Here is a 27,451-nt window from a genome sequence, read left to right on the forward strand (position 1 = left end):
TATTGGTCAAAATGACAACCAAACAAGTTAGTGCCACTGTCATTTCCTCTTCCTGTTAATACAACATGCATCTCGACACAGCACTAACTGACAGGACAGGGTATGATCACTTTAACCCCGTCTCAGTTAGGCAAGGCGCACTATTTATTTTGTATTCATATTTTCTTGGCTTTATCTTTTCTAACTCTTTGAGTACTGAGAGTCCTCAATATATCACAATTTCCTTTTGGTATTTAGACCAATGCTAATCATAGACTCTATAAAGACAATGGGCAGAAATGAAACAGGTGCACTTTTTCCACAGAAGGATTTTGGGTAACTTTCCGTGTTCATTTAAACCTAAAATCATTCTTGTGACGGTCACAATGAAGAAGCCAGGGGGTTACTCCAGGAAGGATCAGATATACTTTAATATAATTGGGACATAGTGATACACACAATTGCAATTAAAATGAAAGAAATATATAGCCAACAAGGCATGCAGAAAATAAAAATGTAGCAAGCTATATAGCACTTACAGTTTCTGTGGGATTTCCTGTTAAATCGTGACAGCGTGGAAACAACATCAGCTGTTGATGTGATTTTGACTATTTTGCACAAGCAGAAGATCTCTCTGCACCAGGCGGTGGTTTATTACAGGAAACACACTGATGGCTTTAAAATCAGTTTAGTACACGATCTCAGGAGGACTTTTAATTGGATTGATGGGACAGATGCACAAGTTGTCTAAAAATGTTTCACGCTTCATCTTGCTTTCATTTCCTGCACAATTTGTACATTAACTATATATTTGGAAACATACCAGTAATCTTCTCAAATATTGACCTATTCCTGGAAGTCTATAACAGGTGTTGCTTAACCTAATACAGCCTAATTCAGCCCAGTATGAAAAGGACATGTTCTCAAAGGCTAATCAACATGAAATGACTCAGATTTGTTTGGAGTTCTTGGGAAGAATCAACATAGCTGAGAGGTTGAATCATCCTGTTTGTTCTGGTTGTTTTTAATGTGTCTGGAATGTGTCGGTTTTCTGTGTTCTTTGAAACGTCTATCACGAAGGATGTCTTTTCTTTTTATCTACCTACAAGTACAAATAAATAATCTAACCTAACCTGAATATTATAACTGAGCTTCTTACCTGTATGTTTATTAGTTTGCTCTGAATGAAAACATTAGATATATTGTGATAAATAAATAGTACTCCATGCTGACTGGAATTCATCTTGCATCAGAACAGCTCCCTGAACCGACAGCTCAAAAGCATATCTTTGTGAATAATCACAGTCAGCAAACACGTTGAAACCCAATACACACAACCGTTGGTAAAGAGGAGACGTTGCAATAAAAGGCATGAAGTGGTAATGGATAGAGCGCTATGTAGCTGTGCTCCATCCGCTTTATTAAACACGTCTGAGCAGTGAGAGGAGCTTCCAATATTACAACCATAAGCAGGGAATTGTTTTCTGGGAAATTCAATACAACACATTCCTATAAATCAAGACACTAGGTTTACAGGAATACCAAATTAGATTATTTTTTTCTGAGCTTCTTTATTAAACCTGTAGCGATTAAACCAAACAAATTATAATCCCTCTGACATTTCGATGACATTTCTATTTCACAAATCACTGAGCCCCCTGCGATCACACTCATGTAACACTTTTTCCACTAAAATAACTTGTCTTTGAGTCTAATGAGTTTCAGCTAATTGCCTAATTAGTTCACCTCATGAAGAAGAACGAGCATGGCTTCCAGTGGATTCTCGCCATTAATCTGTCTCGGCATGTGGTTGTGTGCCTAGAGATTGTGAGACTAAAAATAAAGCACATGCGTGGAGGCTGAGATGCCACACAATATACAGTGGGGCAAAAAACTATTTAGTCAGCCACCAATTGTGCAAGTTCTCCCATTTAAAAATATGAGAGAGGCCTGTAATTTTTATCATAGGTATACTTCAACTATGAGAGACAGAATGAGAAAAAAAGAAAAGAATTTATGTTCAAATGATTGTGGAAAATAAGTATTTGGTCAATAACAAAAGTTCATCTCAATACTTTGTTGAATACCCTTTGTTGGCAATGACAGAGGTCAAACGTTTTCTGTAAGTCTTCACAAGGTTTTCACACACTGTTGCTGGTATTTTGGCCCATTCCTCCATGCAGATCTCCTCTAAAGCAGTGATGTTTTGGGGCTGTCGCTGGGCAACACGGACTTTCAACTCCCTCCAAAGATTTTCTATGGGGTTGAGATCTGGAGACTGGCTAGGCCACTCCAGGACCTTGAAATGCTTCTTACGAAGCCACTCCTTCGTTGCCCTGGTGGTGTGTTTGGGATCATTGTCATGCTGAAAGACCCAGCCACGCTTCATCTTCAGTGCCCTTGCTGATGGAAGGAGGTTTTCACTCAAAATCTCACGATACATGGCCCCATTCATTCTTTCCTTTACACGGATCAGTCGTCCTGGTCCCTTTGCAGAAAAACAGCCCCAAAGCATGATGTTTCCACCCCCATGCTTCACAGTAGGTATGGTGTTCTTTGGATGCAACTCTGCATTCTTTCTCCTCCAAACACGACGAGTTGAGTTTTTACCAAAAAGTTCGATTTTGGTTTCATCTGACCATATGACATTCTCCCAATCCTCTTCTGGATCATCCAAATGCCCTCTAGCAAACTTCAGATGGGCCTGGACATGTACTGGCTTAAGCAGCGGGACACGTCTGGAACTGCAGGATTTAAGTCCCTGGCGGCGTAGTGTGTTACTGATGGTAGCCTCTGTTACTTTGGTCCCAGCTCTCTGCAGGTCATTCACTAGGTCCCCCCGTGTGGTTCTGGGATTTTTGCTCACCGTTCTTGTGATCATTTTGACCCCACGGGGTGAGATCTTGCGTGGAGCCCCAGATCGAGGGAGATTAGCAGTGGTCTTGTATGTCTTCCATTTTCTAATAATTGCTCCCACAGTTGATTTCTTCACACCAAGCTGCTTACCTATTGCAGATTCAGTTTTCCCAGCCTGGTGCAGGTCTACAATTTTGTCTCTGGTCTCCTTTGACAGCTCTTTGGTCTTGGCCATAGTGGAGTTTGGAGTATGACTGTTTGAGGTTGTGGACAGGTGTCTTTTATACTGATAACGGGTTCAAAAAGGTGCCATTAATACAGGTAACGAGTGGAGGACAGAGGAGCCTCTTAAAGAAGAAGTTACAGGTCTGTGAGAGCCAGAAATCTTGCTTGTTTGTAGGTGACCAAATACTTATTTTACCGAGGAATTTACCAATTAATTCATTAAAAATCAGACAATGTGATTTCCTGGATTTTGTTTTCTCATTCTGTCTCTCATAGTTGAAGTGTACCTATGATAAAAATTACAGGCCTCTCTCATCTTTTTAAATGGGAGAACTTGCACAATTGGTGGCTGACTAAATACTTTTTTGCCCCACTGTATAACAGTCAATTAAATGATCAGAATCAAAAGGAGACTTAAAACCCACATTTTGGAGACTGAAAAACCACCTTGGATCCTGGTGAGGTATGAAATTAGAAAAAATGATGAGGAGGTTAGTGTTTATTAGTGTGGTTTCTGTCTGTGTGGCACCCAACTGCACACAGACTGTCAGATGTGTGCACAAAACCTTTGTAATATTATGAAACAGCTCTCTCTACTGTTCTGAAGGTGTAATTACCCAACAACTATACGCTATACAGTAATCTATAGGCTACACTGATCCTCCCTAAAGCCTCTGTGGGTGACGGGAAGGCAAATGACAAGGCATGAATGACTATATATTACAATGAATGCTAAATATTGGTAAACATCTGCAAATGTCAATAAAGCTGCATTGTGGAAGAATTATGTTGAGTTCTTAAATGTGTATATTATGCATATAAATGCAACAATTGGGGATAAGGAAAAGTGTTACCAAAGCAGTTAAAATGAGCTCCACCTCAACCAGACAATAAAACGCTGCTTCCACATGAATACATCAGTCATAATAAACTGACAGTATATGAAACATGACATACTGTAGAACTCTCAAAGGGCTATTGTACCCGATGGGACCTTCTACTTTTAATATGTAAGAGTATTTGAGGACAATATAGAAAGCAGGACTTGTTTGTATACAATATGCTTTCGTTGCGGTCTTGATACTTCTACTTTTTTTAAACCGTATTTCAATGTGCCATATGACACTTTTTTCACAAGCACTTCTTCACTGCAGATGGACTTTCATGCCAAACACAGTGATTCACAGATGATAGTTTCTCACTCCAGTAGCTGAAGTGACAACTTCAAGCTGACAAAAAAAAAAGCAGTAAGGGAGGTTAGAGTGTTGATACCTGTCATCAATTTTGGTGATTTGGTTTAGCAGATGACAGCCAGTGAATCGTCATTTTTAAAATGTCTGAACAGCTGCAGCATCACACATTTGTAGCAGTAAACAGAAGGATGGATAAAAACTTTAATTAAAGCCAGAAGCCCGGGCACAATGTTGCAATGCTGCCAAGCTGTCAGACAAGGAGCCAAAAACCACAAGCATTAATTTAATTGGAACTTAGTATTGAACACTCTTCGTAAATCACTCCATTTAGCTGTTTTTCTGACTATAAAATATGATTGCAGTCCCACCAGCAACATATCCCACTCACAAAATTAATGAAGATATTACTTCCTACATGTACTTTCGGAAAAAAAGGACCCAAAAGTTCTATATTTACGACCTGAGCTAACTTAAATCAGCCCCTGCAGGCATTAAAGAGTGTCCTCTCTCCTTTTACTGCCTTTTCTTCACTGGCTGTCTTCCATGTATCACACTGAGAGTGAACATCCTGTCTAATGGGTAAGGGGAAAACACCCTTAATTAACCAATCACACTGACAGGGATGTAGTACTCCATGTCGAAGAAGGGGAAACGATAACACTGGAACGTCTTATTTCAAGATGAAAGCTACCTCACAGCGTTATAAGGAAGCGTTTAAATGTCTATAAGTGGGAGTGTTGTGAGACAGTTACACAAAGCTTAAGGTGAGTACTTCCTCCTGCTGAATAGCTGTCAGATAAACTAGGATTACGAAAATGAGAACATGTACGTCTGTAGCTGAAAAAGTCAGGTGTGTGCAGCTTTGAAAGTGGAGATAAAGCCTGGTCTTTGCTGAATAACGGGGATGATGGACAGAGATTAGTTCAATCAAAGAGAACAGCAGCATTGAAGCAGGTTTTTTTATGGCGTAACCATCTTTAATCAAAGGTATCTGTAGCTATGAAATGTAACAATGGGACAGATGTTCTCCAAAAACAAAACACTGTGTTTGTTCAATGCCTGAAAATATGCCATGATTTATAGTTAATCTAGAGTTTTAAAGGAATATGTGTCCACTGCAAAACTGTTATTCTTATCTTGATCATCTCAAACTGAGGCATTGTTTCTAGACAGAGGTAGTGCTGTGGATTCAGCATGGTTTGACAATATTACATATTAAAGTATTAACCATGAGAAGCTATACATTTGTCAATCATGATTAATTCAGGGATCAGATTGTTGGAAAACCTTGGCCTTGAGGTTTGCTAACCTGAATCGTGATAGCTTGGCACCATCAGATTTCTTACAAATTAATCAGAATCATTCAAGTGTTGTTCTGAATCCCCTCCTTTAGTTTAAAGTTTGGGAGCCATAGCATCCTGTTAGTATCTCTGGGTAAAACGGACTATCAAGGGCAATGTTGTATATCAATGGGAAAGAGTGTTTTATGGAAATATGGGATGTTTTTAGGTTTTTTCCCCCACAGAGGTAAGGAAGGACCTTGATTTTGTATTTAATTGGCTGGTTCAGCCAAAAGACATAATCCTCCTGGGTTATTTGATTCATACTGCATAACGTTTTTGAAATTCATTTAAATATATTTGAGAAATCGAAAGACATGTTGATACTGCTGCATAAAATGACTTGTGTTTTAGCCCTGCACATGTTTTTGTTTCTTTTAAAGTGAACTATTTATCATGTAAATTACAACTTCTTTATTTGTATCTGTGGTCGGCCTTTAATCCTGAATGGATAAAGACCTTTCCGTTTGCCAGTTTGGCTTTCAACATCAAAAAAGAGCCAGGAAAATGGATAAAGCAAAAGTCTATGTGCTGAATGTTCACAACATATATTTAAAAATAAAAATGCATACATGACTGAGTCTTTGAGCAGAGTTAAATATACAACTAATCCTTGACTCTCATTATTAGACTACTTTATTTCCAGGAGAGAAAGCCTGATTTGCTTCCAGTTTGGACCAATATTCCCACAGACCTGGGTCCACACATCAGCACAGCCACCATGAAATTTAAAATGCAGCATGCTGGATTCTGCCATCCTAAGAGCATATAGTGTACACGCTTTGGATTGACTTCCCTCATTGCAATGTGCACTTGAAAACCAAGCTGTTGAATTACAAGCTATCATTAGTGACTACAAAGTACAGAACAATCCTAACATTAAATCTAAGTATACATACAACCATTAACCGAAGACTCCTGGAGGCAATACATCCACTTAGATGCACTTAACACATATTTAGAAAAGCAGCCGCAGTAACAATGCTGCACATTAGATGAAATCAATCGGTCAGCATAGGTTCATGTAACAGGAAAGTCCAATAACTATCAGCAAGTCACAACAGAAGGCAGGCGCACAACTTGGTGTTTAAAGAAGTCCAAGAATGTTTTAAGTTCACTATGTAAGCTGCATATCATTTTCTGATAGGTAAATTAGTTATCAGATTGTTGAGTTTTAGTCTTGCATTTGTTACATTGTCATATTTTGATCTAGCTTTTCTGACGTCCAAAGATTTGCAACACATTTCTCTTATATTTGTCAACTTTTCTGCGGTTTTGAACCCATTTTGGTTGTTAGTTACACCAAAAAAGCCTCACTGATTTAACCAATCAGTTAGAGTCCTTGATGTAAAGCCTTGTATTCTCACAAACGATTCCAGCTGTATTTCCTCACCACTGCTAGTTATTGCAGTTATATTCATCATAAAAGCTGATTGAAGCAATTCACTTTGTATCTTTCATATTGAGAAAGCCCCGGTTATCTAAGACAAGAGAGTTTTTAGATTTCAGAGAAAAACAAGGCTTTAAGAGGCAATCAGTTTAGACTTAAAGGAATAAAAACATTCAGATGACAAGTGTTCCTCTTTTTGTGGCCCTTAACTTCAGGGCTTCCCAAGACTCTGATTTTGAAGTTGATGCTGAACTTCTGACTTAAATCACGTTGCTTCAACAGCGGTAATCAAACGGCCTGAAGCACTTTGTTTTTCGATTTCCTATCTCATCCTCCTCCAAACTCCCCATTTATCCTCTTTGGCAGCTGGGTAACTCTGGCTCTGCTGTTAGGTGTACTGTTTGTGTAGACTGAATCTTTTTCTACACAATAATGACTTTTTTTGTGTCTTGAAAGAAAGTCAGATGTTGCAAACACACCCCATACACAGATTTTCAGATTGTTAACTAACTGCACAAAGACCATAGCTTTTGCATTTGTGCTAATTTATGCTAAATATTGCTGTGTGAGTGTTTAGGTCTGCAGAAAGGGGACAGGCTGATTCATCGTCCCTGGTTGTGCAGACTGAGAGCAGCTCTCTGGACGTGGCACTGTGCCTCTCCAACATCAAATATTCAACACACACCTTTTCCATTCCTTTCCCCGACGCTAAATGTCTACACCTAAGAGCCCTGTGTAGCATGCTGATACTTTTTTGAGTGCAAGATCCTTACAGCGCTTTATAATAACACAGATGGAATTGTTGTTATTGAAAAAATAAGGAATGAAAAGCACAGCGTTGCGAGTGTTTGGGTGAGAAACAGCTTGTCCCTCCAGCAACAACAGGGGATCTCCCACATCATCAAACATTTAGAAACTGTGTGCCTGACTGAAAAGGTCTACTGTTTGATTGTTTGAATGGGAAAATATAACATGTAGTGATATGCCAACTATCTTACAATTGTTTTAATTTAATTCATTATTATAAATACATGAAGTACTTGTACAAATGTGAACAGTAAAAAAACTAATATATTAATTTCAAAATGATATAAAATAAAGAACAACCTCAAATCCTCTCACTAATATAAGAACCAGCCAAAAAAAGCCAGATTTCCCAGCACTTGCAAAACGCAGGTAGGAAACTTTCACCTTTCATTTCAACATGACCGTTATCAATGTAATCTCAGATATCAAATTTATCTGCCAAAACCCATTCTGATCTACTTTTTTATCCAATCAATTAAACCTTTAGTGTTTGCGAGCGGAGAAAAATGCATGAATGTGAGATTGGACTAAAAACAAATCATACACAACTTTTTCACTTCCTATTCCATAACCTCGTAGATCAGAGGATGTAATATGTTGTCATAAACCATTTCTGGAATACTCATTTTTTACTGAAATGATCAGGGTCCAACATTTTAGCTCCCTCATTTGTTTCTTAACATCTCAGCTTTCCACCATCTGTTTCTCAGACCCGAGCTCCAGTACGCAGAACTTACATGTTCCAGTTTGTCCTTCCTGCGCAGCCAGACTCCGGCGGAGTAGTCCCTGTGCTGCACGGCCGTTATGATGGAACTGGCTGGCATCCCGATCACTGGCATGCCCAGCCCTAACCCCTGACCCCTCAAGTCCAGACCAGCCATTGTCCTGTGGCTCGATTTTGGTAAAATTAATCAATTAGCTTGGGGATCTCCCGTCAACAGCTGAAGAAAACTCTTCCTTTTTGGGATGCATCTCATATATTTAGCCAGACTGCACCCTCCCTTGTGAATCCCAAGGGAAAATCCCATTAGTCTGATGGGTCCAACTTTCTTCAAAAGCGATTTTCTGCAAGCTTTCAAAGAGTTTGAAGCTTTACATTTGTTAAACGCATCTTCACATAGCTTTCATAGTCTTCAGGTTTCTTCTTCATAAGGTGGAAGCATCCTTGTATTTACCACTGTTGAGTAATGTCCACAGGCTGTAAGAAATCCTCTTCAAATGTTGCTGCAGAAAGCATGGCTTCACCTTCTAAGAAGATCTTTGCAGAGGCTTGATTTGGTTCGCTGAGCACAGACCAGCTCTCAGCAGCCCAGGGACTCCTACGACTCTGATCAGGGCTTCCACTGATTCAGGCATCCCCTGTGTGGGAGTGTGTGTGTGGGGAGGTGGAGGAGGAGGAGGAAGAGGAGGAGGAGGAGGAGGAGAGAGATGAAGGGAGGGGTATGGAAACAGAGAGGAAGAGAGGGGATGGAGAGAGTTTAGGTGAAGCTGATGCAGCGTCAAAGCAGAAGGAAAGACCGTCATTTTAATTTCATAATCAAATTGGAAATGTTTCTTCACTTTCTTATGTTTCTATAAATATCTCTTTATTTTAATGTAATCATTATGTTGCAAATTCATAAACTTATGTTGAAGAATAATTTGAATTCATTAATTCATCTTTTGTTTTATTTTCATTCCAAAATGAAGCAACAAAACTCAATATGAGATCCTGATTCCTATTCAAAAATGACATAAGTGGAACAAGTCGCCCTGCCAACCGAGATTATGGATCCATACTTCGTCTCTTTCAAAAAAGAATTATCTCTCTCTATTTTCTCATTCTTACTCCTCCTTTTAGCCCTGCAACTCCTCCTGCTTTCAGAATTTCCCACTTTTAGAGTCACTGCTTACTTCCTGTTTCTTTTCTATACTTTCCACTACTCCCAACTGCACAATGTAGTTTTTTCCTTTGACTCTTTCAGTTGGGTGCTCATTCCTTTGACCCTGTGGACAGTGTACTATCCCTGACAGCACATATTCATCTCTGACTAGACACACACACACACACACACACACACACACACACACACACACACACACACACACACACACACACACACATACATACACACACACACACACACACACACACACACACACACACACACACACACACACACACACTACACACACACACACACACACACACACACAGTCATACCTTGGCACATCTCCGCAGAGTGGTGCAGTGAGGCTGCAGTACTTCCCTATCTTTACCTTGCCTGCCAGGGAAGCAACAGAGCCTAAACACTTTAATTGGCTTATAAGTAGAATCTGTGCAAAACCATCCATAATGTGTACACACACACACACACACACACACACACACACACTACAGATTGAATTTATTTTTGGCAAACAGCCAGCTCATCTTAACTCAAAGTAGAAATTGAAATAATCCATTATTATTGCATGCCTTGACTCTTACAGCTAACAATACAATATACTCTGCCTATTATATGAAACATGTGACTGATGTGTCAATTATATTAGCCGATATCTGCAGTAATAGGAAAATCCAATGCATTCTGGGTATTTAGTTGTTTCCTATTGGATATGCAATGCCATTAAATTATCATCAGGTTGCTGTCAAAACCAGTTGGCATCTGTATTGCCCTAAATAGAGCTCTGCATCCATCCAACACATTTCACCAGTCCAGGCAGGTATGTTGAATAAAATCACATTTACTTTTTTTTCCTGTGTACAAAAACATTGCGTCATTTTCCAGAAACATCTGAATATCAGAAGTCTTCTTATTAAAAAAGAGACTACACTGGACCATCAGCTTCCTAGCTACTTGTAGATATGTCTTGATGCTGCAGAGCCAATCAACAGACTACAGTTAAGAAGGAGTCTGAAAAAGATTAGTGTATACATTTCCCCACAGTCAATAACAATTGACCTTCTATTGTATCATCTCAAAGGTCTGGAAAAATCTCTCTTACCAAATGGAGGAGATCAATATTGTCTAGCTTTACTTATTTGTCTGTTCAATGGGACAAATAATCATTATTTTAATTAATGCAATGCTCCCTCAATCTAGTTGCATATCATTTTTAGGTGGCACCGTATTTTGTCTCAACAACGCTGAGTCATGCACTTTCAAACAGTCCTTTAACAAAGTCCAATCACACGTCTGCCAGCTGAGTGCACTGGTATCCGTAGCCATCAGAGGAAACGCCCGCTGAATACTGAACACAGAGGTTAATGAGAGAGCGAGCCAACTCAGTGCACATAAACATTGAGCCACTCTAAAAGGGTTTCACATCCAAGCCGTGCATCAATTCTTCTGCCAGGTTTAACATTTTGATTTGTGAAGAGCATTTATATCAGAAATAAGTTTCATAATAAAATATTATGCAATGCAGCACATTAAAACAAGAAGCACAATGTATCCAATCTATACATCTTATACACACATCGAGGGCAGAGTGTAGAAGCTGCAGCTCTCCTGACGCAGTGTGCAGGTTAGTGAAAAGTGAAAAAACGGGAGCAATTTGTTTATACAGCGGGTATTAAAAAACAATCGAAAATATTTCTTACAGTAGGCCTCTATTCCTCCCTTTTCCGCTGCTCTAACTCTTTGTTAGGACTCCCAATACAACAACTTAAAAGTAGGAATCCCAAGTTAGAGTATATTCAAAACAAATGCTTGTCATGCAGGGTTATGAAACATGTTTTTTATCACTATTATTATTTTGTACAATCATGAGAAAGAAACAACCCGCACATCTTGCAACTCTTCAGAAAGCTATAGTCACATTCAATTTCAATCAGGAAAGGATGAATCAATATGCTTTCTTTTCAGTATTCAAAAGTAGTTACAATTCCTCTAACTACGGTATTTCAGAAGGAGCTGCTGAAGCTGAATATGATATAACTATTAGTCATATCATACTCAATAATGCTTATTAAAGCCACTTCTCCCATCTTCAATACATTTCAGTTAATCGAGTGTGTCTTTTCCAAGGTTCAAAGTGTATTTATTGTCCACACTTGGGCCCCCTATGAAATTAAGTTGTATTACATTTATATTACATAGAAAAACAAAAAGGCCAAACTATTTTAATGGGGTAGTGTGGAGAATGAGTTGATGAGTGTCTTGTGATGCCTATCTAGCTGCTTTAGTGCAAAAGTAAAAAGCAAACTCATATTTATAGTACAGGGAGATGAACCCAGTGCACTCATTATAAAGTAAAGTTTGATTTTAATCCTCAACATCTCCCAAGCAGACTGCCTTTATCCTGAAGCTGATGTGCAGAGGGGCTTTGATTATAAAAGATATTTCTGCAGACAAGTCTTGCAATTACTGCCTTGAGCTTTACAAATCCGTTTCATTATATATGTGATGATTTTGGGCTTGTTTAATAATACATGAAGCTTTATATACAAAGCTGTAAAAGTCAAAATGATGTATTGTTGTTGCTGTTCATTTAATGAATCATTTCACTGCTTATTTCAAGCAAATTTGAAGCAATTTTGTTATCCTTCTTCTTGATGCAAGCCGACAGTCTAATCATAAACATCCTTCCGTTGATGGTATATGAATACACCTTTCCACCTTGCTGTGTTGGTTGCACCACCAGCTATAATGACCTTTCTTCAACAGTGGCATCCAAAGATTAGTCAGCCAAATATGCCTCAGCCAAAATCAATAACTCCCCTAAACTGTCAACAGCTTTGTAGATCAGAGAAGCTTTACCTCCATCACTTCCTCCTGCTCTAAATTGCTGCTGTGTGGGGTGTTTCATCTCACGCAACTGCAAAAGTCTGTTTTATCCCACCCTGAACAGACCATTAAATTATGTGGTGAATATGTCAGGTTGGGTTCTGTGAAAATCCTCAATAATGAAAGGTTAATGGACTAACTTTCCTGCAGCTGAATGTGAGGATTAAATGCTTTCAGGCTCTTTAGAGAATCAAAGTGCTGCAGAAGAAACAATCAAGAAATGTCAATTATGTCTCGACAATCTTTCAAACTTAGCCAAGTAGCAGTCTCTTTCTAGAGTATAGCTTTCTATTTCATTGCAATCCCTTTTTTAACTATGTTAAATTATTTCTATATCCATATTTATATTAAACATGCCTCCTGTCACTCCAAGCTTTGCCATTTGTCTCACTTTCACAGTCTCTGCAAATCCCTCTTTTTTATGTGGCCATTAAACAAGAGGTAATTGCATCTCAGTCCATTTAATTACTAGAATTGTGTCATATTTTTTAATGGAAATCACTTGTCTTACTTGCTTCCTTACAATGTATCTTCACTCTTTTCAGGCAGTGGGTGATTGCTGTGATGGTTACCAAATAGTGCACATTTTCAGCGCTGATTAATGAGTATCTTATTCCTTCCTTGAAATGTCACCCTTCAGTCTCTCTAATTATTTACTTCAATTCTAAGGGTCTCATCAGCTGTGCTCTCTTATGCTCTCTCTCCAGCAGCAGTAAGTAAAAGACTCAGACTGCAGAAGAAACATAAGTTAATTGGACTGTTTCTCCTCATCTTCCTCTCAGCTTGGAGTGAAAATACATGGAGGGCTGTATGTGGTAGCATTCATATTTTAGTGAATATATTAGTATTGTGAACATTTGCATTTTGATGCTTTGGCAAGCACTTGTCACTAAGTTTTTTAATTGCTGCTAATCATTTTTAGCCATGGTTGTATACTGATATTTCTTTATTTTTATGTATTATCAATGTATGCTTTTCTTCTCTACATTTAATAAGTTAGCTTACTCTTTATTACTGCTTGCCTTTTTTTTATCTGCTGCGATACTAATACAGGAATTCTGATTTCTGATCATTCACATACTTTCTTAATATACATTACAACTATGGTCCACTCTGTCTGGTTTTAACTGTGGAAACACATTTTGAAGACTCATCATATTATCATAATGCTGAAACATTGTTCCACACAAACACTTTCATGATGTAGTAAGCCATAAAATAATATGCTGTCATTTGCATTCTGCTCAGGTAATGTGTATGAGTATCCAGTGGAGGGCAGTATGATTCATTTTAAACAGAGCAGCAAGAAAAACAGAAAGAAGAAGATAGGCATCTGACAGTGGAACATGGCAGATGACAAGGTCGGAGTTTTAAACTTTCTAACCTTGCTTTCGTGTCAATATATAATGTTATCATAAACTGCCTAATTTACAGTGTCATCCCACCGTCATCCATTAACGTTAGCTGCTATTGCTAGCTTGTGACGTGGAACAGTTTGTAGCTGGTGTTGGTTAGCTTAGCTTAGTTAGCATTAACCCAAATGCTAAGTATTTGGCTAGTTGTGTAAACTAGCTATATGGATTTAATTTTGAGAACGCCAGATGTATCAGATATATGTTTTAAACATAATCAGTGTCGTAAACAGTTGATACATGTATAAGCTTAAGTTATACTAAAAGAAAGAATGAATATAAGGCTTACTGCTAATATAAATATATCGCTAAAGTAGTCATATGTATTTATATATTGTTGCTAACGTTAGCCTTGCTTGCTGTGCTTGTATGATTGCTGGTAGAGATAAACTTAATGAACGTTACATACATGTTATAATTGTGAATGAGTGAGTGATCACAAAAACATCATACACTACAAAACAACATAATTATCTAATAGACTGGTTAGATATTTGTTTTTATTTCCTTAATAATAACATCAAGTTTCTTGGTAAACTGTGTTTTTTTTAGGTGCTTTACGTTTATGTGATAAATGATCCCCTATTTACAATAACCCTAACCCTAGCTTATACAGTTTTTACTCACATTTATTTTTCATCTTCTGTCATAATAATAAAAGCTTTTATAATTTACAATGGTTTACCATTTTTAAATGTGCTCTATGTGAGAAAATACATTTAAAACAGGGTTAAATAATAATAATAATAATAATAATAATAATAATGATAGTATATCAATGTTTTACAGTAAATCATGATACTTCACCATGTGAATGCTTAAAATGAGATTGACACTCTATCCCCCCACCACTTATGTTATTGTTCTGTTTTGTTTTTTATGTGTGTGAGCCTTGTCCTTGTATCACTGTCTTTCCTGTTATGTATGTCTTTGAAAGTATACGATAAAATCTAAATGACACTTGTGGATACACTTGTCAACAAAATGTAACCTGTTTGTTGGTTTGTCTCTGTGTGCAGGGTCCTCTGGGCCAGCTCAAGGACCTGGTGGAGCTGAAGGACCAGCTGGAAGACATTCAGAAACGGATGGAGGATGAGATACAAGCTGGTGTCCCTCTAGTAAGGCTCACACAGACACTAATATGTACATGCCCAGGTTACTCTGTAGAGATTAAACCACAGTTCCGACTACCTAGTACCACACGTAATCTCTCTTCTCCTTTTTCTCGTAGGGAGGCAGTTTGCTGGCCTCTCCTTTCCTGAAGGGTTTTTTAGCTGGGTACGTTGTTGCAAGGCTACGCTCTTCCCCGTTGCTGGGTGTAGCCGTTGGGACGTGCACAGGAATCTTTGCAGCACAAAATTATGCCGTTCCCAACATTGAAACCACCGTCAGAGACTATATAAGCAAACTAAAAGGAGGAAGCAAATAATGAGAGAGGAATACAACTAAGAAGAGCCGGATGAGAGACATCTACAAGCAGAGGGAGCCACTTGAGCTACATACGGGAACATACATATATTTCAAAAGTTAAGAACTCTTCAGTAGTTATATTTTTCCAAGTTCCACAAGATGAGTGAATAGGAAACATTTAAGTAAGCCAACCTACCATCATTTTGATTCAGTTGATCTGAAAACTTAAGTGTGGAGAATAGATGACTGACATTATATTCTGTAATAAATTGAGCATATAAGAAGCGTGTGGGAAGGGTTTCAATTCAGTTAATTCAAACATTAGATATTAGGGAATCGACTCAACTGCTATAGCTGAATTCTGTCCTCCACCCTTTTTCCACAAAAAAATTGCTCTCTGAAGTGTTATTGATGCTCAGATTTAGATTATTTTGTCCCCTCAAGAGGTATTTGATGTCCTCCTTCGCCCTCTAGTGATAAGATATTTATTATAGCAGTCAATGCTAATTTACATATCTTTACTCAGGCCTGATAGAGCATTTAAAAGTGCAGCTCGTTTGTGTTATACTTGTCAAAACCTTTGTCTTTGCATGGACATAACACCACTGGAAATGTTTTTTAAACCAATCGTCCTAATCTTTTGGAGAGGTTTGTGAAAAAACAATCTGTTACTCAAAATATGACACACTCTGTTATAAAATAGATATCTTTAAAAATTCTCTATATTTTCCACCTTGTACTGTTTAAAAAGGTCAGCATTTTGGCTGTGCTTAAAATATTTAGACTTTATTAGATAAAAATGTATGCCAAAGCCAGATTGGTGTTTAAAGATGTAGTTTTTATTGCACTTGAGGGATTTAACAAAGCAGGAAATGTATGCTAAAGTATTTTATGTAACATATATATTAAGAGTGCCTACTTTGGTCTGGACTTGATATTTTCATCTCATGCCATGTGTGCAATAGCCTTTTTTGATAGAGTTTGGCAGAGTATTTCATATGCTGGAAACTATTTGATCTTTTGCACTTCATTAAAAATGTGGGAGTTTTGTTCCATTGTATTTCATAAAGAAACAATGATTTTGGTCCAAGGAAAATCAAACCTATCAAAGTTATAATGACATGTTTAGCTAAATGTGGTGTTGTTTTGTGATGTTTTAAGGAAGTGGGAACTATAATGTGGATCAATGTCAATATCACATCCCTAAACTGTGCTGTTGTTGGAGCACCAAAAACACATCGACAGTAGCTGGAATGAAAACATTTCTGGGCAGATATGTCACATGGATGACTGAAAATGTACATGGTTTTGTTCATTTATCCTTACACCAACAAATAGTTTTCGCATGACCCCTGGTACTGTTTTACTGCTGTTTAAGCGAACACACCATGATTATGTAAACAGTCAGGTCTTTAACGGGTAAAACACAAAAAAGCAATTTTTTCAAAACTTTGGTACTGTATTCATAACTGGAACACAAATGTGCCTATTGACAATCATTATTTAGCTTTCATTGTATTGCATGTTACTTAATTACTCGTCTGTTACATTTTTGCATGTTTTCTCTTGCCAACCTTTGATATGTTTTGGAAAATACAATAGAACAGGTGATGGTGCTTTATTTGACTAACCTCAGTGTCATTTCTTTTTGTCATTGGTTTTCACTCAGTTTGAAATTCCTTTGTGATATTGTAAAAGAAAACAACAAAATGTGTCTTTACGACTTTTATTTGGATTGCTCAAATAAATGGGGAAAATACAGTTTCCAATTGTCTCGTAAGTGGAGTAGTCCTGGTTTCTAAAAAAGTGTCAATATTTGTAATAACATTTGAATTACTTTGGCCAAATGTTCAAGATCCAAGTGAGCAGACCTTTAATCTGAAAATAAAAAATGACATGTATTAAAAATGTACTGGTCTTTACGAACTTTTAAACCCAAATGGGACAAAATCTGAATAAAACAACATTTATATCTTCCAAAATATAACAAGCTCATTTAATACTCCTTAACTTTCACAGATCCTTTTAAAAACATGGCATGCAATCAAAGCAAAAGTCACTTCTCATGTAATATTGGCTGTAGCTCAGTTGCAATAAACTGGTTAGATGATAGCAAGCAAACTTTTTAAGCAGTACATAAAACCCAATTAGCTTATCAGGTACTATAACTATGGTGATTCAAAAGTGGAAAAAGATGTCATGAATTGGAGTTGAACTGTTGCTCATCTCTGGAGGAGATTTCATCACCTTCAATTACCAAGGAAAGAAACACAATTAAGAAATACAGTTCAATTTTACCAATAACAGTAAGACATTTTTCTTTAAATAAATCCCTTTTTCAAAAGTATTAAAATATTCAAGGTCTGAAAAAACAGTTCTGTACTCAATTAAACTACATTGAAACTGGCAAATATAGGTACATAACCACATTCTACACACAGTACAGTTCACGCATCTGAATATATAAATACAGAATCAAAGGTATGTGAACTCACCTCAGGATCAGGCACTGACATCAGGCATCTGCATCATTCTGGCCTTGCTGCCTACAAAAAGAGATATTTGTCTGTCAATGATTTTGTAGCTAAAGTCAGTATACCGAGATACTCATCATTTAAATATGACTAATATTTAGATGTTTGATACTGTATATGCATCCAGTTCTGGATCATAATGAAAATATTTGCTAGATGTTGTTTTGTCTTAAATAATTACGTGCAGTATTTAATTTGAAATGATAATTATAACGATTTAAGTGATATTCTTGCCTTACCCAACGTCTGAGCTTTTGAGATTAACCTACTAACAGTGTTAAGTGACTGTGACCCGAACAACTCTATTCTTAATCCGACTTCATGAGCAATTATCTTGTCTCACCAGTGGAGACAGGTGCACCACAGCTCGCCATTCCTTTGGTCAGGGACCCAGGGATCTCCTGGCCAGTGGCTGTGTCCACACACCAGCAGCTCTCCAGAAAGCACTGCTGAGCCCGGTAAAGGCCGCGCTCGTCACAATCGGGACGGAAACCTGGAACCACAACAGGCTTCACACCTGCCGCCTCCTGCTGGCATTTAGTGACCGGACGACGGACTGGGAGAGGATGGAGAGGAGGTAATGTAACTAAAAGCACATGTTATCATTGTTTTCTAATGTGGAGGTAAATACACCAAAGACTGTATCCCTATTTACAATATCATACACTATTCATACAAAGTTAATAAACAGAACATACCTGTTTTTTGTGGGACTTTGTCGGTGTCCTGCAATAAAATCAGGGACCAAAATTGAGTACATTTTCCTCAAATCATATGTTTAATAAAATGTACCTGCATGATCAGGTTCACTGGTGAAATGGTTAAGGTTTATGGTATGCTTTTAGCTTATCACAATCAGCATATTTGTCTAGATATTCAACAGCATAACTGTCATTGTTAAAGATACCTAGCAAAAATGTGGTTCAAAACACCACAGATCCATCTGATTGCACTGAGAAGTCTATTTCCAGTGTCCCACTTGAACAAACAAATTGAAGGGCTCCTTCATCAATCGTAATGTTTATCTAAAAAAAATACAACCACAATACCATACTGGATCATTGATTATATCAGTCGCCAACCTCTGAGTTTAGCGTTCGTTATACTTTTCTCTACCATCCTTGTCAATTTTGGTTACTAAAAGTCCAATTTTATATGCCGCCTTGTTTGAGTTTCAATGTTGAACTGGCTTTTTTTTGTCTTACCTCGTCAAAGGTCAGATCCATCAGTTTGGGATAGGAGTTCATGGGGATGTGCATCCGCGCAGGCGCAGCAGCTACAGACAGAAAGAATTGAAGTTAGACCCTATACAGATATTAATGGAAACTTGGTCTCAGTCTAGTAAGAATTTTAAGCCAAAGCTAACCAGCTTGACCCGCTGAACTGTCCATATTTAGAAGACAAAGAAAGAGATAATATGCATTTGTTTTTATAAATGAATTATTTTGTTTGTGTTTTTCCTTTCTTCAGAGGCATATACACCCTTAAGAAAGTCCCAGCAAATCACTGTCAGAGCCACATACTGTTCTATTCACTTTAGAAAATAAAAAAGCACTATTTGCAAGTTTAGTTTTAATACAGGTCACTAGGTATTTTAGATTGATTTTATTGACATAATTCATTTAAAAATGTTTTGAAGTGTAGTATAGTATATCCATCTAATCATAAGGGAAGTTGGCCTCCTCACCAGATCTTCCAACAGTCAGTTTTGAGTTCAGGTTTTCATTCTGCTCCTTCAGAGACTTGAGGTCGCTCTGCTGACTGAGGAGGAAGTAGGCAGTCATCACCTGGCCCACAATCAGGACACAGGCCAACAGAGTCAACCCTGCCACCTTGTAGGCGCGGGAGGGGCGGATACTGGAGAGCACGAAAGAAAATAGGTGAGGGAAGTGGAGAGGGGAAACATTTTTAATTTGGTTAAACCAAAAGAGAAGTGACACATAGTAAAAGTCTCTTACATTTTCCTGATAATGACTTTAAGATTTTAAAAAAGGGTAAAGACTGAAATGTTATCTCTGCTACTGAAAAAAGAAATTAGACTAAATCCTTTGGTGGAAGAGATACAGAGTAGAAGACATTGATAGGAAAGTTACGGACTGAATGAGAATGCAAAGTATGAGGAACATTGAAGACAATCACAGCAGAACCAAAAACAGGAACCTCAGCCACGGTACTTTGAACAGTATGTCACCACCAACTGAGACAACAACTCAGCTGTTGCCAAGCAGATGAGTGCAGGTTTTTGCATCTGCCTTCTCACTTTTTTAAGCCCACACCAATGCCTCATTTGGAAATTCCCATTACTTTAAATGCAATGTCCTCTTTGAGTCTGCTTTTAAACCAATTGATCGGCTATGTGTATGTTTTTTTTAAATTTAAAATTAGTAGGCTGTCTACATGATTAATACGATGTATTACACAAATGTATCAACTTTTTAAAAAAAAAGGATAGAAAATATACATTAAAATTGGAAGGAGAGCACTGTTATTTACACATCTGTAAATTAAAGAATACATTGTTTAGTAAAAGGGTAAAAAAAACAACAACAACAAAAAACAATACTCACTGTTTATTTAAACTTTTGTTAAATTAAGCTTCGGAGATTGTTGAGTCAATATTACTTAGTATCATTTTTCTTTGTCATTCACACACACAAACAGTTTTTTCTATCTTTGTGATAACACAAAGCCTCTGGTAAGGAAGTTAGGACCCCAAAAAGATAGAAAAACAGGTACATATGCTTACCCCTCTCCATTGATCCCGGCCTGCTGGGTTGGGGCTGGCAGAAGAGGCTGGTTTGTCTCAGGGTTCGACATCTTCACACAAACACAAACCTGTAAGCACACACAACATATCAAAGAATATGATGCTGAATACATTAAAAACACACACACACTTAAAAGTAAGCACACACACACATACCTTCAGTAAGGTCAAGTTGCAAGCTGTTTCACTAATATCAATGACAGAAATCAAAGAGTTGTTACCTTTAATACTGCGTAGAGAAAAATTGAACTGAAAGCAACAGGCGGGGAATGCCAACCCTGACAACCTGAACAACCAAATTTGACTGGATTTTATTCAAATGGAATTTCTGATTGGTTCCTCATGGTGACGCATCATCTGTTACCAGGGGCAGAGTTAAAACAAATATATTGCATTATTGAAACAGCTGGTTTAGAGGTTAACAATGCTTTCATGTAGTCAAAGTCCACTTTATTGTCAAAGTTTCCACATGTGTTATACCTACAGAAAATTGAAATACCGTTTCTGGCAGTCCCACAGTGCAAATATAAACAAGAACATACAACATAAAAAGATAAGAGCGTAGAAAAAGGGGTATACAAAAAAAAAGAAGAGAAGAAGTCAGGGGAGATGTATCTTCTTGATATGGTTTGAGTGTGTAATTAACGAAACCATTGTTAACGGTAATGATTATGAAACCGATGTCATCTGTGAGAATGAGGAGTCCTGTATCATTGGTTATGCAGTAAATGTAGTACATATAATACATTGCTATATCAGTGTTATAAGTGCTTGTGTCTTCTATTATTATCTATTATTATTATTATTATTATTATTATTATTATTATTAATTTGAAATGAATAATACATTAATAAAAAAGTTTTGCTTCTTGTTTTTCTTGTTCTTTTTCTTTTGAGCAACAGCATTTTGGACCAACTGCAAGCGCGAGAGGGAAACCTGGTTAACACCATACTGATATAACGCATCAAACACGTTCAAAATGACCAAAAAAAGGAATTGACTTTAAGAAAAACTCAGCTGGAAATAGAGTGTATATTTTTGTCCAATTTAAAATAACAGACGTAACAACACACACACATTGGGCAATCATTTTAAAATATGTTGGGATGGTCTGCTTATTGAATCATCCTTGGGAAATTACATTAAAAATAAAGTCACTGTAGTGCTCTCCAGTCCTGTGGGGGCGGTATAAGGGCCTGCAGCCACGGTGTTTTCCTGTTTGCTCTTTAAACCTTTTGCATGTTGTTATTGGGCATACCCAAACTGCTGCAGGTTCAGACTTCACAACCTTTTTTAACGGAACACTCACAAATATCTAAAGCATTTAAAACGGTATGAACGTAAAACGTATCCCTTACTTCTTCTTTCGTGAGGGAAGATATTGTCATTCTTTGATATGCCATGTTCATGTATCCAGCTAACTTTGCTATCGTCAATGTGGAGCGCCAAATTTGAAAAGAGAGCTAACCTCGTCATGTTTGTGATAGCTAGCAAACTTTTACAAGTAATTTTAGCTTCAGCAAATTGAATGTTGCTGGTAAGGTTAGCACGGATACATGTTCATACACTGTGTTTGTCATTGTTGGGTGTCGACATATAGCTAGCTTAACTTTACCTAGGAAAACTTAGCGTATTTGTCCAGCGACTGACCACAATGTAAGGTTATTTTGTGTATTTAACGTTGACGTTACTTCGTCAGTTACCATTAGCTTAAGAATTTCACGGTTGAATTCAAAGGCTTTGTTGTCATATGCACAGTAACTACAGTGTAGGCAATAACAAGCTTAAGTCCTAGGCTCTTCCAACAATGCAACATTATATAAGGCATTACACAATAAAACAAATAACTAAAACAACAAAGGAATTAACAGAATAGAGAAAAAATAGTGCAAGAGAATGTTGCAAGACTAATGTGCAAGCAATGCAGGAGAAATGGTTTGTATACATGCATAATGTACTGTACAGGGGAATAAAATACTGCTGCTTGTTGAAATACATATACCAGGGATTCTTGAGATGAGGGACAAAACATGTCCGAGAGATAAAACTCATTGTAATTCTTAAAATGTGTTTAAAAAATGTCCAATAATTTGATTAAACAATAAAACAAGAACTTATTTATACCACAAAATGTGAATTAATGCTTTTTTACACATATATTTTATTTTACATCACCTAGTGTGCTGCCTGAACCCCAAAATACCCTTGTCCGAAAGCAAGTTCCATGACTTTACCAGTGGCGGGCCGTGCATTTCACACCTAGGCCTTCAGTGATGTCCTACACAGTCCTACCTGAATTATTCCACCTCTTAATACCATCATTATGACGCCATGGCTCTACAAACTATACATTTAGACAGAAACGCAGTATAACCGGGCGTTGCATCACCTTAACATAGTCAAGTACAACAGAGTTATATTAATATTTCTGAAGCATTTATAATGAATACATCAGCATATTTACAGTTAACTTAATTAATCAGATTATCTGACAAACCGCTCCTTGACACCTGTGTCCGTCACATAACGCAGGACAAGTGCCAGCTGTGCTACATTACCCACATCTGACGTCTCGTCCACCATAACAGCGACAAAGGGTGCTTTTTTAATCTTCATTTTGATCTCTTCTCCCATCACTTCAGCAATAGCATAAATCAGGTCGTTTTGTATTTTGCCTGAAGTCCCAGTAAACATGTTGTTTGTGTACAGGTGGTAATGCAAATCTGTGTTGTTCTCAGCACGAAAAGAAAGAAGCTCCACGTAGTTTCCTCTGTTTCTGGACTCGGCGCTTTCATCGTGTCCCCTAAATGAAAGTTCCTGTTTACCCAAAAACAGGACACAATCAATCAGTCTTTCAATATTTCCCTATTTTTGTTCACCCTTTCGTTGTGGAGCTCCGTTTCCCTGGGCACTTGTTCGTTGAGCTGTAGATCCACTCGGGTGTCCCCAAAGCTTTACAAAAGCACCAGTGCTTCCAAGTGCCCAGCTGTGCTTTGGTGTCTCGCTGCTGCCTTGGTTAGACAACTCAAGTTTGCAAATTTAGTGTGGCTCCAAACACCAAATCGATCAGTTGCAAATACCAGGCATTCCCGGCAGTACAATTTGCAGTGCCTCTCGGAGGCTGTGAGCCAGGGGTACCGCTCGTAGTTTCCCTGCTGTGCTAGGCTCGCTAGCGTTGGAGTTGGTCGTTCCCTTTTCAAGATGTGTAGCTTTACTTGAAAAGTTCGTTTTGAAAATGGCGTTGTAATTATATCTTCTACCAAATTGATCTCTTGTCCTCCTTCAGCCATTGTGGGTTGAAAAAAATAGCTTGTAGAAATCTACACAAATTAGCTCGCTCAAGTTCTAATTCTGTTTGCTAGCTTTGCCCATAGACTGTATGGCTCTGCCTACTGCCTAGCTCTGCCTCTCAATAGTGCGTATCCAATCAGAAGATGTGCACGTGCTAACGTTAGCATACGCCTGCTAGCTGGCCCGTTGTCGCCACCTCGAAATCTGATTGGTTAACGCCACAGTTTTGTTTGCGTTCACTTTAAGCTTACAGCCGCCCGCACTGTTGATTCTGAAGGCCTAAGGGCAGATTTCTTTGACCCTAGCAACACATTATGGCTGAAATATGATTGGATAAAAGCTCTAACATAAAGGCCAGCCCTCCAAATCTCGTTCTGAGGCTGGAAGCAGCGCAGCCAAGACGAACGCTATAAAATGAAGAGAATAGACTATGGGGAATAATTTAATACGTATTTGTGGAAAAAATATATCAAAATTTAATTTATATTCTGATGATGTTTAGGCCAGCAGAGAAGGCCTTGCTGGCCCTGACGGCCCACCACTGGACTTTACAATACTTAAATAATTGTTAAAATTAAAATAAAACAAACACAATAGCTACTGTGATCATGTATTTTAAGTAATTATTCAAACTATATAGAAATTTACAATTAAAAATATATATTTATGTACTTTTTACGTGATTGAAATCGCGTCCGGAGTTTCTGTCAACACCATAAGATTTTTCTAAAAATGCAAAAAAACAGGCATTATATTGGCCAACTCATACTCTAAGGACCCCTTTTCCACTTGCTGTTTGGTGGACATGCCATGTGGCCACTGCTCTGGTAAGTAAATATTTCTCATATTTTTCCTTAATTATCTTCTTTTACAAAACCAGCTATGTCACAACCATAGAGTGTCAACACCATGGTCGATAAAATTCAAGGTTTATGTGATTTTATCAAGAAATAAAAGTTTAATCTAACGTTATTGTTGAGGCCACTAGCAGCTAGTGATAAACAAGATGGCTTCTGCAAAGAAATCACATGTTATGATGAAAAATTGAAGATATCGTCAACTCCGTAAGACTCCATCAGACGTCAACTCCGTAAGAAATGTTGTCTTATGGAGTTGACCACTTACCTTATGGTGTTGACAAATGGGATTTAAATGTATCATTTGCCCATTTAATTCAACACCACGGCATCCACACACCACATTGTCTGGCAAAATCCTCAAAAAGTATCGCCTGATGCATCAGGTTCGTGAATTTGGCCTTAGCTACAAAACACTCAGAGAAAACACACCAATCCAAAGAAAGCCCAGTTACCTCTAGGGATCGACCGATATGCTTTTTTCAGGGCCGATACCGATATCAATTATTACCAAAAAAGGAGTCCGATAACCGATATGTAAAACCGATATTAAAATTTTTTTTTTAAAAAACCAATATGTCAGTTGTCAAAAAAAGGCGATATGCAGCAGAAATGTAATTCAAAAGTATTTAATAGTTCTTATTTTGTAACACAAAGTGTAGGGAGCTGCCTGCAGCATTTAAAAAAAAATATGCATATAATGTAAAATCATAGAAAAATAGAAAAAGTAAATCATATCACTCCCTGATGTTTAATGAACTGAAAATGACAAACTAATGAATTAATTGAATAAATAAAATCACTCCCTGTAGATTAATGAACCAAAAAATGGCAAAAAAAACCACTTTGGTTTACTCAAGTCTAGTATTCCCAATTTAGCAAGAGTAGGTTATGGTGGAGGAAGCAGAGCTTTTCTGCATTTTCTCCAGTGAGGCGGCTTCTGGTTTTTTCATATATAGCAGAGACCTCACTGAACACACGCTCACTTGGCACAGAAGAGGGTTGGGCACACAGGAACTTCCTTGCCTTTGGAGCAAGAAGCTTGAAACGGGTCTCATGTTGGCATATCATATCAACATCTCAGGTGATTGAGGTGTTTGTTTTAACTTCTTATTTGTGCAGTTAGCAAAGCACGTCATATGACAGGCCTACTGAGGTGACTTGCGCCACCAGTCATCCATTCACTCGCAGCGATGCAGATTGCAGACAAACGGACGGTCATAACTCGTAACAATAATGGGCCCAAGCCCGTATGACAGTCAAGTTTTTGACCGAAAAATGTCACGTTTATCTTGCTGTATCCACCCGTTGACCAATAAAAGTTTAAACAAATCTGATTTATCGTCAGTCAATTGCGACCAGGTAAGATAAACAGCTAGCTAGCCCTCTCCATAACACTGCCTGAAACATGTTATAAGTTAGCTCGAATAGCTAAACCTATCGTCTATCGTCTGTGACTGTCAGGCACTGATGAAAACTGAGGTTTAGATTGGTGTAGGCCTATTTATTAAAAATGCTTAGGGAAAGTGAGTAAAATGTAACAAATGATATCGCTGGTGTTTCACAGAATTTTAGCTGGGACAGAAAACTTTTACTGGATAGGTACATTTAAAATGACGAGTGACATCAGGCGAACCACGCTCCCTCCGTTGCGGACACTGATGTAACTCATAAGAAAACGAAATTATTCCAAATTAGTTCAATACAAATATAAGGTCTATAGACTACAGCTATATGAACTACCAAATTGTGAGACATTTAAACGTAACGTTACGTTTTGTAAATGGCTAGCTAGTTTGGATTATGTTTCAGTAGTTAGACTGACATCTATTAAGGCTCTATTGGCGAACTAGTAAACTAACGTGCATCAATCGGGAATTAGCTAAATGGAGGAAATGGGCGCTTTGCTTATGGGTCCGGAATGAAAGAGAATAGCTTACAAAGTGGTGTTATTGCAACTTCAGTGTAGTGGATTGTGATTCATTGCAACTTCAGCAATGAATGTACGTTACCTTACCTTTGAAAAAATAGCTCCGTACCGTTGAAGCCCATTCTGCTACTGCCTCGCTGAGAAGCCAAACTGTTCTGAGCATTCAGTCCTCCATCCTGATTGGCTGGATCCGTGCTCACTAACAAATCAGATGGTGTAGTGGGTGGGACAATGCTATCGACCACAGAGTGGCAAACGCAGGGAGTGAGAGACGCTTTACAGACAAAGTAGCGCGTTCCATTCTTTATCCATTTCAATATCGGCTTATCGGTGGAAAAAATGACCGATACCGATTATTATAAAAATGCTAAATATCGGCCATAATAATCGGCCCGGCCGATAATTGGTCGATCCCTAGTTACCTCCAGACAATCTCCTCAGTGGTTCACACATTTTTTGAAAACAATTCAAGAATCACGACAGACAAGCAAGACACCATCACAAGAAAAAAAGTGAAACGTCAAAGGATGGTAATGACAGACACAATGCAGAATCTCCACCAGTCATATACTGAGCAAAACCCCAGCATTCGCCTGAGTTATTCCTCTTTCTGTGCACTACGTCCCTTCTACATAACACCACCCAAAACCTCAGATCGAAACACTTGTCAGTGCCAGATCCATGAAA

The 27,451-nt window shown here is 37.9% G+C and overlaps 3 protein-coding genes across 3 annotated transcripts in view; 2 read left to right on the top strand and 1 right to left on the bottom strand.

Annotated features, from left to right (window-relative positions):
* The window catches only part of LOC134858446 (SLC35A4 upstream open reading frame protein-like), a 33,655-nt gene extending 16,491 nt beyond the window's left edge, over positions 1-17,164 (top strand). Inside the window, exons 2-4 of the mRNA XM_063874330.1 lie at positions 13,811-13,923; positions 14,994-15,092; positions 15,206-17,164. Coding sequence (XP_063730400.1) covers positions 13,909-13,923; positions 14,994-15,092; positions 15,206-15,403 — 312 coding nt within the window. The 5' untranslated portion in view covers positions 13,811-13,908 and the 3' untranslated portion in view covers positions 15,404-17,164. The remainder of the gene's footprint in view (positions 1-13,810; positions 13,924-14,993; positions 15,093-15,205) is intronic.
* On the bottom strand, positions 17,097-20,965 carry LOC134858444 (HLA class II histocompatibility antigen gamma chain-like). Its single transcript, XM_063874329.1, has 8 exons — positions 20,907-20,965; positions 20,665-20,753; positions 19,606-19,775; positions 19,124-19,194; positions 18,617-18,644; positions 18,262-18,474; positions 17,880-17,930; positions 17,097-17,631 (listed from the first exon to the last, which is right to left on the bottom strand). The coding sequence occupies exons 2-7, from the start codon at positions 20,733-20,735 to the stop codon at positions 17,887-17,889; spliced, it is 597 nt and encodes a 198-aa protein (XP_063730399.1). The 5' UTR covers positions 20,736-20,753; positions 20,907-20,965; the 3' UTR covers positions 17,097-17,631; positions 17,880-17,886.
* Positions 20,966-24,764: 3,799 nt separating this feature from the next.
* srbd1 (S1 RNA binding domain 1) overlaps positions 24,765-27,451 on the top strand; it is a 46,319-nt gene continuing 43,632 nt past the window's right edge. The window contains exon 1 of the mRNA XM_063874323.1: positions 24,765-24,804. The gene's annotated coding sequence lies outside the window, so the exon portion shown is untranslated. The remainder of the gene's footprint in view (positions 24,805-27,451) is intronic.

The sequence above is a fragment of the Eleginops maclovinus genome, chromosome 22, assembly GCF_036324505.1.
Source record: "Eleginops maclovinus isolate JMC-PN-2008 ecotype Puerto Natales chromosome 22, JC_Emac_rtc_rv5, whole genome shotgun sequence".
In the NCBI taxonomy this organism is placed as follows: domain Eukaryota; kingdom Metazoa; phylum Chordata; class Actinopteri; order Perciformes; family Eleginopidae; genus Eleginops; species Eleginops maclovinus.

What these genes read in the sequence shown, in the direction of transcription:
- LOC134858444 (XM_063874329.1), bottom strand. Translation starts at nt 20,735, where the DNA reads ATGTCGAACCCTGAGACAAACCAGCCTCTTCTGCCAGCCCCAACCCAG. An exon ending in ACTGACTGTTGGAAGATCTG is followed by an intron (nt 19,195 to 19,605) that starts GTGAGGAGGCCA and finishes TTCTGTCTGTAG; the next exon opens with CTGCTGCGCCTGCGCGGATG. An exon ending in TGGTGCACCTGTCTCCACTG is followed by an intron (nt 17,931 to 18,261) that starts GTGAGACAAGAT and finishes CTCTTTTTGTAG; the next exon opens with GCAGCAAGGCCAGAATGATG.